We start from the raw sequence: 12,745 nt of genomic DNA, 5'->3' as shown, positions 1-12,745 counted from the left end.
TTGACTGTGGTTGCGACGTGCGTTGGATCCAGCTTTGGCAGCAGAGAGGAGAGGCGGGGCTTCACACCCAGATGCTGTTCTGCAGAAACGGGGCCTTTAAGATACGATTGCAAAACATGTACATTACCTTATGTGGTAAGGAAACACACACACACACATGGTCCTTCTGTAGCTCAGTTGGTAGAGCATGGCGCTTGTAACGCCAGGGTAGTGGGTTCGATTCCCGGGACCACCCATACGTAGAATGTATGCACACATGACTGTAAGTTGCTTTGGATAAAAGCGTCTGCTAAATGGCATATATTATTATATTATATATTACATGCGCGCTCACACACGCAAGCAGACACACATAAATAAAGTGCATTTGGAAAGTATTCAGACCCCTTGACTTTTTGCAAAAAAAAGAAGCAAAAAAATATGAAATATCACATTTACAAAAGTATTTGTTGAAGCACCTTTGGCAGCGATTACTGACTCCAGTCTTCTTGGGTATGACGCTACAAGCTTGGCACACCTGTATTTGGGGAGTTTCTCCCATTCCTCTCTTCAGATCCCCTCAAGCTCTGTCAGGTTGGATGGGGAGCGTCGCTGCACAGCTGTTTTCAGGTCTCTCCAGAGATGTTCCTTCGGTTTCAAGGCTCTGGCTGGGCCACTCAAGGACATTCAGAGACGTCCCGAAACCACACAGTGATGTGCTGCTCTCTCTCTCTCTTTCTCAATTTGTTTTCAAATTCTTTGTGGGTCTGAGTAATCTGACGGCAATAATTGTCTCTAATATGGTCATACATTTAACAGCTTTGTTTCCACCTCATTTTGTGGGCAGTGTGCTCATAGCCTGTCTGCCAACGGCGGCCTTTCTCAATAGCAAGGCTATGCTCACTGAGTCTGTACATAGTCAAAGCTCTCCTTAAGTTTGGGTCGGTCACAGTGGTCAGGTATTCTGCCTCTGTGTGCTCTCTGTTTTTTTTGTTAATTCTTCCCAACGTGTCAAGTAATTATCTTTTTGTTTTCTCATGATTTTGGTTGGGTCTACTTGTGCTGTTGTCCTGGGTCTCTGTGGGGTGTGTTTGTGAACAGAGCACCAGGACCAGCATCCTTAGGGAAATCTTCTCCAGGTTCATTTCTCTGTAGGTAATGGCTTTGTTATGGAAGGTTTGGGAATCACTTCCATTACATTTGAGTATTTAATGGCTCGTTTATGGATTTTGATAATTAGTGGGTATCGACCTAATTGTGCTCTGCATGCATAATTTTGTGTTTGTTCCATTATGTGATTTCTTGTTTGGTGAGCGGACCCCAGACCTCAGGGGAACAGTGGGTTAACTGCCTTGTTCAGGGAACAGTGGGGTTAACTGCCTTGTTCAGGGGAACAGTGGGTAAACTGCCTTGTTCAGGGAACAGTGGGTAAACTGCCTTGTTCAGGGAACAGTGGGTAAACTGCCTTGTTCAGGGGAACAGTGGGTTAACTGGTTCAGGGGAACACTAACTGCCTTGTTCAGGGGAACAGTGGGTTAACTGCCTTGTTGGGAACAGCTGATTGGTTGAGGTTAATGTTAGATTCTCTGGTTTCTTCCATTACATTGAGCTGATTGGTTGAGGTTAATGTTAGATTCTCTGGTTTCTTCCATTACATTGAGCTGATTGGTTGAGGTTAATGTTAGATTCTCTGGTTTCTTCCATTACATTGAGCTGATTGGTTGAGGTTAGATTCTCTGGTTTCTTCCATTACATTGTTAGGTTATTCTCTGGTTTCTTCCATTACATTGAGCTGATTGGTTGAGGTTAATGTTAGATTCTCTGGTTTCTTCCATTACATTGAGCTGATTGGTTGAGGTTAATGTTAGATTCTCTGGTTTCTTCCATTACATTGAGCTGATTGGTTGAGGTTAATGTTAGATTCTCTGGTTTCTTCCATTACATTGAGCTGATTGGTTAATGTTAGATTCTCTGGTTTCTTCCATTACATTGAGCTGATTGGTTGAGGTTAATGTTAGATTCTCTGGTTTCTTCCATTACATTGAGCTGATTGGTTGAGGTTAATGTTAGATTCTCTGGTTTCTTCCATTACATTGAGCTGATTGATGATTGGTTGAGGTTAATGTTAGATTCTCTGGTTTCTTCCATTACATTGAGCTGATTGGTTGATGTTAGATTCTCTGGTTTCTTCCATTACATTGAGCTGATTGGTTGAGGTTAATGTTAGATTCTCTGGTTTCTTCCATTACATTGAGCTGATTGGTTGAGGTTAATGTTAGATTCTCTGGTTTCTTCCATTACATTGAGCTGATTGGTTGAGGTTAATGTTAGATTCTCTGGTTTCTTCCATTACATTGAGCTGATTGGTTGAGGTTAATGTTAGATTCTCTGGTTTCTTCCATTACATTGAGCTGATTGGTTGAGGTTGATGTTAGATTCTCTGGTTTCTTCCATTACATTGAGCTGATTGGTTGAGGTTAATGTTAGATTCTCTGGTTTCTTCCATTACATTGAGCTGATTGGTTGAGGTTGATGTTAGATTCTCTGGTTTCTTCCATCTTGAGCTATTGGTTGGTTAATGTTAGTTCTCTGGTTTCTTCCATTACACTGTGAGAGACTTCTGGTTGAGGTCAGTGATAAACTCTGGTTTCTTCCATTACACTGCTGATTGAGATGAGGTTAATGTGTTCTCTGGTTTCTTCCATTACATTGAGTCCCCTTGAAGCCTCCCATTGACTATGTACATACCCAGGATGTAACAGAGCTATAGGTGTACCTACCATTTCTTCATCCCCTGAGCCTCCCATTGACTATGTACATACCCAGGATGTAACAGAGCTATAGGTGTACCTCCATGGAGTCCCCTACAGCCTCCCATTGACTATGTACATACCCAGGATTAACATTGAGCTATAGGTGTACCTACTCTGGAGTCCCCCAAGCCTGATTGACTATGTACATACCTTCCATTAACAGAGATGCAGGAGTTGTGACCCATTTTTGTTGGGGATTAATGTTGTGTCTCTGTCTGGTGTCTACTCCACCAGCTACTGGTTTCTGTCTTGAGCTCTCTCTGTCTCTTCTCAGTCTCACGTGTCTCTCTCTAGTGTCTCACCAACTCTCACTCTGTCTCTCTCTCTTGTCTTTCTCTCCTCTCTCTCTTTTGTCATTGTCTCTCTCTCTCTTTACTCTGTCTCTCTCTGTCTCTCTCTCTGTCTCTCCAAGTCTCACTCTGTCTCTCTCTCTGTCTCTCCAATTAAAGTATCTCTCTCTCTCTCTCACTCTGTCTCTCTCTCTCTCACTCTGTCTCTCTCTGTCTCTCTCTCTGTCTCTCTCTCTCTCACTCTGTCTCTCTCTCTGTCTCTCTGATCTCTCTCTCTGTCTCTCTCTCTTGTCTTTCTCTCCTCTCTCTCTCTCTGTCTCTCTCTCTCTGTCTCTCTCTCTCTCTCTCTCTCTCTCACTCTGTCTCTCTCTCTGTCTCTCTCTCTCTCTCTCACTCTGTCTCTCACTCTGTCTCTCTCTCTTGTCTTTCTCTCCTCTCTCTCTCTCTGTCTCCTACTCCTCCAGACGTACCAGAGATCAGTGTAAGCCACAACAGTAGCCTGATGATGATAGAGGGTGATAATGTAACGGTCAGCTGTAATGGGTCAGGAGCTCCCCTCCCCGAAGTCGACTGGACAGTCGCTGGACTACACTCCATCAACACACACCTGGTGAGACATACACACACCTGGTGAGGCATACACACACCTGGTGAGACATACACACACCTGGTGAGGTATACACACACCTGGTGAGACATACACACACCTGGATGGATGCACACACACAGGTCACCTTAATAATCTAATCTCCAGTCTAACGTGTACTGTGGTCTAATGTCCACCAACCCTATTAATGTCCTCTAGTTCTTCAGTCTAACGTGTAGGGTAGTCTAACGTCCACCAACCCTATTCGTGTCCTCTAGTTCTCCAGTCTAATGTGCACTGTAGTCTAACGTCCACCAACCCTATTCATCTCCTCTAGGTCTCCAGTCTAACGTGTACTGTAGTCTAATGTCCACCAACCCTATTAATCTCCTCTAGGTCTCCAGTCTAACGTGTACTGTAGTCTAATGTCCACCAACCCTATTCATATCCTCTAGTTCTCCAGACTAACGTGTAGGGTAGTCTAATGTCCACCAACCCCTTTCCTCTAGGGCTCCAGTCTAATGTGTACTGTAGTCTAATGTCCACCAACCCTATTCCTCTAGGGCTCCAGTCTAACGTGTACTGTAGTCTAATGTCCACCAACCCTATTCCTCTAGGTCTCCAGTCTAACGTGTACTGTAGTCTAATGTCCACCAACCCCATTCCTCTAAGGGCTCCAGTCTAATGTGTACTGTAGTCTAATGTCCACCAACCCTATTCCTCTAGGTCTCCAGTCTAACATGTACTGTAGTCTAATGTCCACCAACCCTATTCCTCTAGGTCTCCAGTCTAACGTGTACTGTAGTCTAATGTCCACCAACCCTATTCCTCTAGGTCTCCAGTCTAATGTGTACTGTAGTCTAATGTCCACCAACCCTATTCCTCTAGGTCTCCAGTCTAATGTGTACTGTAGTCTAATGTCCACCAACCCTATTCCTCTAGGTCTCCAGTCTAATGTGTACTGTAGTCTAATGTCCACCAACCCTATTCCTCTAGGTCTCCAGTCTAATGTGTACTGTAGTCTAATGTCCACCAACCCTATTCCTCTAGGTCTCCAGTCTAACATGTACTGTAGTCTAATGTCCTTCTGGTAGCACAGTTGGTAGAGCATGGCCTCTGGTAACGCCAGGGTAGTGGGTTCGATTCCACCAACCCTATTCCTCTAGAATGTATGCACAATGACTGTAGTCTTTGTCCAAACCTTTCTGCTAAATGGCATATATTATTATATTTAATGTCCACCAACCCTATTCCTCTCCTCTAGGTTTCCAGTCTACCGTGTACTGTAGTCTAATGTCCACCAACCCTATTCCTCTAGGTCTCCAGTCTAATGTGTACTGTAGTCTAATGTCCACCAACCCTATTCCTCTAGGTCTCCAGTCTAACATGTAGTGTAGTCTAATGTCCACCAACCCTATTCCTCTCCTCTAGGTCTCCAGTCTAACATGTACTGTAGTCTAATGTCCACCAACCCTATTCCTCTCCTCTAGGTCTCCAGTCTAATGTGTACTGTAGTCTAATGTCCACCAACCCTATTCCTCTAGGTCTCCAGTCTAATGTGTACTGTAGTCTAATGTCCACCAACCCTATTCCTCTAGGTCTCCAGTCTAATGTGTACTGTAGTCTAATGTCCACCAACCCTATTCCTCTAGGTCTCCAGTCTAACATGTACTGTAGTCTAATGTCCACCAACCCTATTCCTCTAGGTCTCCAGTCTAATGTGTACTGTAGTCTAATGTCCACCAACCCTATTCCTCTAGGTCTCCAGTCTAACGTGTACTGTAGTCTAATGTCCACCAACCCTATTCCTCTAGGTCTCCAGTCTAACATGTACTGTAGTCTAATGTCCACCAACCCTATTCCTCTAGGTCTCCAGTCTAACGTGTACTGTAGTCTAATGTCCACCAACCCTATTCCTCTAGGTCTCCAGTCTAACGTGTACTGTAGTCTAATGTCCACCAACCCCATTCCTCTAGGTCTCCAGTCTAACATGTACTGTAGTCTAATGTCCACCAACCCTATTCCTCTCCTCTAGGTCTCCAGTCTAACGTGTACTGTAGTCTAATGTCCACCAACCCTATTCCTCTAGGTCTCCAGTCTAACATGTACTGTAGTCTAATGTCCACCAACCCTATTCCTCTAGGTCTCCAGTCTAACATGTACTGTAGTCTAATGTCCACCAACCCTATTCCTCTAGGTCTCCAGTCTAACGTGTACTGTAGTCTAATGTCCACCAACCCTATTCCTCTAGGTCTCCAGTCTAACATGTACTGTAGTCTAATGTCCACCAACCCTATTCCTCTAGGTCTCCAGTCTAACATGTAGTGTAGTCTAATGTCCACCAACCCTATTCCTCCTCTTCTGGCTGTGCCGGGTGGAGATTAGAAACCTAGAGAGGAACCAGGGTCTGAGGGGTGGCCAGTCCTCTTCTGGCTGTGCCGGGTGGAGATTAGAAACCTAGAGAGGAACCAAGGTCTGAGGGGTGGCCAGTCCTCTTCTGGCTGTGCCGGGTGGAGATTAGAAACCTAGAGAGGAACCAGGGTCTGAGGGGTGGCCAGTCCTCTTCTGGCTGTGCCGGGTGGAGATTAGAAACCTAGAGAGGATCCAGGCTCTGAGGGGTGGCCAGTCCTCTTCTGGCTGTGCCGGGTGGAGATTAGAAACCTAGAGAGGAACCAGGGTCTGAGGGGTGGCCAGTCCTCCTCTGGCTGTGCCGGGTGGAGATTAGAAACCAGAGAGGAACCAGGGTCTGAGGGGTGGCCAGTCCTCTTCTGGCTGTGCCGGGTGGAGATTAGAAACCTAGAGAGGAACCAGGTCTGAGGGGTGGCCAGTCCTCCTCTGGCTGTGCCGGGTGGAGATTAGAAACCAAGAGAGGAACCAGGGTCTGAGGGGTGGCCAGTCCTCCTCTGGCTGTGCCGGGTGGAGATTAGAAACCTAGAGAGGAACCAGGGTCTGAGGGGTGGCCCGTCCTCCTCTGGCTGTGCCGGGTGGAGATTAGAAACCAAGAGAGGAACCAGGCTCTGAGGGGTGGCCAGTCCTCTTCTGGCTGTGCCGGGTGGAGATTAGAAACCTAGAGAGGAACCAGGGTCTGAGGGGTGGCCAGTCCTCTTCTGGCTGTGCCGGGTGGAGATTAGAAACCTAGAGAGGAACCAGGCTCTGAGGGGTGGCCAGTCCTCCTCTGGCTGTGCCGGGTGGAGATTATAAGTACATGGCCATCAAGACCAGATCGTTCTTCAAGATGTTTATGACCAGGAGGGTCAAATAGTCATTATAGAGGCTGCAACAGCTCCAGCACCTCAGGAGTAAATGTCAGTTGGGTTTTCATAGCCGAGCATTCAGAGGGAGAGAGGTAGAGAGGTAAAGAGGTAGAGAGGTAGAGAGGTAGAGAGGTAGAGAGGTAGAGAGGTAGAGAGTTAGAGAGGTAGAGAGGTAGAGAGGTAGAGAGACAGAGAGGTAGAGAGGTAGAGAGGTAGAGACTAATGTGTATGGTAGTCTAATGCCTTGTTCTCCAGAGAGGTCTCCTCTCCTCTCCTCTCCTCTCCTCTCCTCTCCTCTCCTCTCCTCTCCTCTCCTCTCCTCTCCTCTCCTCTCCTCTCCTCTACTCTACTCTACTCTACTCTACTCTACTCTACTCTACTCTACTCTCCTCTCCTCTCCTCTACCCTCCCTACCCTACTCTACTCTACTCTACTCTACTCTACTCTACTCTACTCTACTCTACTCTACTCTCCTCTCCTCTCCTCTCCTCTCCTCTCCTCTCTAGTCTAATGTCTACTGGCCCAACATCCATTCTATTAACCTGACGCTAGTCAACGTAAGTCGAGACGACAACGGCTTCCTGCTCACCTGCATAGCAGAGAACCTAGTGGGAATGACCAACGCTTCCATCCAGCTGGCTGTACAGTGTAGGTTTCAATCCACGTGTGTGTGTGTGTGTGTGTGTGTGTGTGTGTGTGTGTGTGTGTGTGTGTGTGTGTGTGTGTGTGTGTGTGTGTGTGTGTGTGTGTGTGTGTGTGTGTGTGTGTGTGTGTGTGTGTGTGTGTGTGTGTGTGTGTGTGTGTGTGTGTGTGTGTGTGTGTGTGTGTGTGTGTGTGTGTGTGTCCAATGGTTATCATTCCCAACTGTACAGTGTAGGTTTCAATCCACGTGTGTGTGTATATGTGTGCCTGTGAACAGCATAGCAGAGAACCTGTAAGGAATGATAACCATTGGAGGTTATATAGTATGGTATTCATCCCAATGGCTCCATATTCCCTATATAGTGCACTACTAATGACCAGTCCCAATGGCTCCATATTCCCTTTATAGTGCACTACTAATGACCAGTCCCAATGGCTCCATATTCCCTTTATAGTGCACTACTAATGACCAGTCCCAATGGCTCCTTATTCCCTTTATAGTGTACTACTTATGACCAGTCCCAATGGCTCCATATTCCCCTTATAGTGCACTACTAATGACCAGGACCCAATGGCTCCATATTCCCTTTATAGTGCACTACTTATGACCAGGACCCAATGGCTCCTTATTCCCTTTATAGTGCACTACTAATGACCAGTCCCAATGGCTCCATATTCCCTTTATAGTGCACTACTTATGACCAGGACCCAATGGCTCCATATTCCCTTTATAGTGCACTACTAATGACCAGGACCCAATGGCTCCATATTCCCTTATAGTGCACTACTAATGACCAGGACCCAATGGCTCCATATTCCCTTTATAGTGCACTACTAATGACCAGTCCCAATGGCTCCATATTCCCTTTATAGTGCACTACTTATGACCAGGACCCAATGGCTCCATATTCCCTATATAGTGCACTACTAATGACCAGGACCCAATGGCTCCATATTCCCTATATAGTGCACTACTAATGACCAGTCCCAATGGCTCCATATTCCCTTTATAGTGCACTACTAATGACCAGGACCCAATGGCTCCATATTCCCTTTATAGTGCACTACTTATGACCAGGACCCAATTGCTCCATATTCCCTTTATAGTGCACTACTATGACCAGGACCCAATGGCTCCATATTCCCTATATAGTGTACTAATAATGACCAGGACCCAATGGCTCCATATTCCCTTTATAGTGCACTACTTATGACCAGTCCCAATGGCTCCTTATTCCCTTTATAGTGCACTACTAATGACCAGGACCCAATGGCTCCATATTCCCTTTATAGTGCACTACTAATGACCAGGACCCAATGGCTCCATATTCCCTTCATAGTACACTACTAATGCCAGGGCCCCATAGAGCACAAAACTATCTAGAAACTATATGTGATATGTGGTTGTCCCACCAAGCTATCATGTGATATGTGGTTGTCCCACCTAGCTATCATGTGATATGTGGTTGTCCCACCTAGCTATCATGTGATATGTGGTTGTCCACCTAGCTATCATGTGATATGTGGTTGTCCCACCTAGCTATCATGTGATATGTGGTTGTCCACCTAGCTATCATGTGATATGTGGTTGTCCACCTAGCTATCATGTGATATGTGGTTGTCCACCTAGCTATCATGTGATATGTGGTTGTCCACCTAGCTATCATGTGATATGTGGTTGTCCACCTAGCTATCATGTGATATGTGGTTGTCCCTCTAGATATCATGTGATATGTGGTTGTCCACCTAGCTATCATGTGATATGTGGTTGTCCACCTAGCTATCATGTGACTGTGATATGTGGTTGTCCACCTAGCTATCATGTGATATGTGGTTGTCCACCTAGCTATCATGTGACATGTGGTTGTCCCTCTAGATATCATGTGATATGTGGTTGTCCACCTAGCTATCATGTGATATGTGGTTGTCCACCTAGCTATCGTGTGATATGTGGTTGTCCCACCTAGCTATCATGTGATATGTGGTTGTCCACCAAGCTATCGTGTGATATGTGGTTGTCCCCCTAGCTATCATGTGACTGTGATATGTGGTTGTCCACCTAGCTATCATGTGATATGTGGTTGTCCCACCTAGCTATCATGTGATATGTGGTTGTCCCACCTAGCTATCATGTGATATGTGGTTGTCCCACCTAGCTATCATGTGATATGTGGTTGTCCCACCTACCTTCACAGTTTCCTCTGCTCCCCTTCCAGTTCCACCAGTCATCCTGAAACTGGCCGAGCCATGCTGTGTCAAAACCTTCACAGTTTCCTCTGCTCCCCTTCCAGTTCCACCAGTCATCCTGAAACTGGCCGAGCCATGCTGTGTCAAAACCTTCAGTTTCCTCTGCTCCCCTTCCAGTTCCACCAGTCATCCTGAAACTGGCTGAGCCATGCTGTGTCAAAACCTTCACAGTTTCCTCTGCTCCCCTTCCAGTTCCACCAGTCATCCTGAAACTCTCCGAGCCTGAGCGGCGCCATGACACCTGCATAGAGTTCACAGTGAGAGGCTATCCCTACCCGACGCTGCGATGGTACCACAAACAGGTGTGATTTTATACATTTTTATTCATTTCTAATATGTAAAGCAGCATGTACATATTCTGGTCTTAGAGACCACAAGAGGTGCAGGTTTTAGTTTTTACCCCAGAACTACACAGCTAACTGAAACAATAAACGGCTTCATGCTGAGGTAGTTATATCAATCAGGCGACTAATGCTGGGGGAAAACCCAAAACAGCCACCCCTTGGGGTTCCCCCAGAATCAGGGTTCAGAACCACTGATGTCAAGAGTCTGGGTCTTTTGAAAAGGACAAAAAAAAAAATGAAACCGTATTCTAATCATGGTTGTACACAGAGAGAGATCCTGCAGAGTGAGTACATCAGGACGGAGATGGATTTCTACCGGGACTATCTGGAGGGATGTCTGACTTTTCTCAACCCAACACACTACGATAACGGAAACTACACGCTGCAGGCCTCCAACTCCCTGGGGACCGTCACCAAGACGGTCTACGGACACTTCCTCACGGCTCCGCCCTTTGACCCTGACCCTGACGGTAACCACAACATTTTCTTAGACAGGGACACATCATACAACAAAAGCTATAGGTCTCAGAACAGTGAGAAATTATGCATTGCAGCAGATTTAGCTATAAAAGCTAATTGGGATGATTCACATCACCCAGAGATTCTCTAGTGGTAGAAGACAGTCTGACCCCATTGGGATGATTCACATCACCCAGAGCTTCTCTAGTGGTAGAAGACAGTCTGACCCCATTGGGATGATTCACATCACCCAGAGCTTCTCTAGTGGTAGAAGACAGTCTGACCCCATTGGGATGATTCACATCACCCAGAGCTTCTCTAGTGGTAGAAGACAGTCTGACCCCATTGGGATGATTCACATCACCCAGAGCTTCTCTAGTGGTAGAAGACAGTCTGACCCCATTGGGATGATTCACATCACTCAGAGCTTCTCTAGTGGTAGAAGGAAGCAGGAAGCAGGAGTCAGGAAGCAGGTTTCAGGAGTCAGGAAGAAGGAGTCAGGAAGCAGGAGTCAGGAAGCAGGAGTCAGGAAGCAGGAGTCAGGAAGCAGGAGTCAGGAGTCAGGAAGCAGGAGTCAGGAAGCAGGAAGCAGGAGTCAGGAAGCAGGTTTCAGGAAGAAGGAGGCAGGAAGCAGGAAGCAGGAGTCAGGAAGCAGGAGTCAGGAGTCAGGAAGCAGGAGTCAGGAAGCAGGAGTCAGGAGTCAGGAAGCAGGAGTCAGGAGTCAGGAAGCAGGAGTCAGGAAGAAGGAGTCAGGAGTCAGGAAGCAGGAAGCAGGAGTCAGGAAGCAGGAGTCAGGAAGCAGGAGTCAGGAGTCAGGAAGCAGGAGTCAGGAGTCAGGAAGCAGGAGTCAGGAAGCAGGAGTCAGGAAGCAGGAGTCAGGAAGCAGGAGTCAGGAGTCAGGAAGCAGGAGTCAGGAAGCAGGAGTCAGGAAGCAGGAGTCAGGAAGCAGGAGTCAGGAAGCAGGAAGCAGGAAGCAGGAGTCAGGAAGCAGGAGTCAGGAAGCAGGAAGCAGGAGTCAGGAGTCAGGAAGCAGGAGTCAGGAAGCAGGAGTCAGGAAGCAGGAGTCAGGAAGCAGGAGTCAGGAAGCAGGAGTCAGGAAGCAGGAGTCAGGAAGCAGGAATCAGGAGTCAGGAGTCAGGAAGCAGGAGTCAGGAAGCAGGAGTCAGGAAGCAGGAGGCAGGAAGCAGGAAGCAGGAGTCAGGAAGCAGGAGTCAGGAAGCAGGAGTCAGGAAGCAGGAGTCAGGAGTCAGGAAGCAGGAGTCAGGAAGCAGGAGTCAGGAAGCAGGAGTCAGGAAGCAGGAGTCAGGGAAGCAGGAGTCAGGAAGCAGGAGTCAGGAAGCAGGAAGCAGGAAGCAGGAGTCAGGAAGCAAGAGTCAGGAAGCAGGAGTCAGGAAGCAGGAGTCAGGAAGCAGGAGTCAGGAAGCAGGAGTCAGGAAGAAGGAGTCAGGAAGAAGGAGTCAGGAAGAAGGAGTCAGGAAGCAGGAGTCAGGAGTCAGGAAGCAGGAGTCAGGAAGCAGGAGTCAGGAAGCAGGAGTCAGGAAGCAGGAGTCAGGAAGCAGGAGTCAGGAAGCAGGAGTCAGGAAGCAGGAGTCAGGAAGCAGGAGTCAGGAAGCAGGAGTCAGGAAGCAGGAGTCAGGAAGCAGGAGTCAGGAGTCAGGAAGCAGGAGTCAGGAAGCAGGAGTCAGGAAGCAGGAAGCAGGAGTCAGGAAGCAGGAGTCAGGAAGCAGGAGTCAGGAAGCAGGAGTCAGGAGTCAGGAAGCAGGAGTCAGGAAGCAGGAGTCAGGAGTCAGGAAGCAGGAGTCAGGAAGCAGGAGTCAGGAAGCAGGAGTCAGGAAGCAGGAGTCAGGAAGCAGGAGTCAGGAAGCAGGAGTCAGGAAGCAGGAGTCAGAAGCAGGAGTCAGGAAGCAGGAGTCAGGAAGCAGGAGTCAGGAGTCAGGAAGCAGGAGTCAGGAAGCAGGAGTCAGGAAGCAGGAGTCAGGAAGCAGGAGTCAGGAAGCAGGAGTCAGGAAGCAGGAGTCAGGGAGTCAGGAAGCAGGAGTCAGGAAGCAGGAGTCAGGAAGCAGGAGTCAGGAAGCAGGAGTCAGGAGTCAGGAAGCAGGAGTCAGGAAGCAGGAGTCAGGAAGCAGGAGTC

The 12,745-nt window shown here is 47.6% G+C and overlaps 1 protein-coding gene across 1 annotated transcript in view; it reads left to right on the top strand.

Annotated features, from left to right (window-relative positions):
- Positions 1-5: 5 nt before the first annotated feature.
- LOC127919218 (NT-3 growth factor receptor-like) overlaps positions 6-12,745 on the top strand; it is a gene marked incomplete at both ends in the record, with an annotated part of 19,507 nt that continues 6,767 nt past the window's right edge. Inside the window, 5 exons of the mRNA XM_052502720.1 lie at positions 6-135; positions 3,547-3,692; positions 7,429-7,570; positions 10,004-10,113; positions 10,424-10,625. Coding sequence (XP_052358680.1) covers positions 6-135; positions 3,547-3,692; positions 7,429-7,570; positions 10,004-10,113; positions 10,424-10,625 — 730 coding nt within the window. The remainder of the gene's footprint in view (positions 136-3,546; positions 3,693-7,428; positions 7,571-10,003; positions 10,114-10,423; positions 10,626-12,745) is intronic.

This window comes from Oncorhynchus keta, unplaced genomic scaffold (genome assembly GCF_023373465.1).
Source record: "Oncorhynchus keta strain PuntledgeMale-10-30-2019 unplaced genomic scaffold, Oket_V2 Un_contig_16012_pilon_pilon, whole genome shotgun sequence".
NCBI classification, from domain to species: domain Eukaryota; kingdom Metazoa; phylum Chordata; class Actinopteri; order Salmoniformes; family Salmonidae; genus Oncorhynchus; species Oncorhynchus keta.
This window is presented reverse-complemented; position numbering and strand designations above follow the sequence as displayed.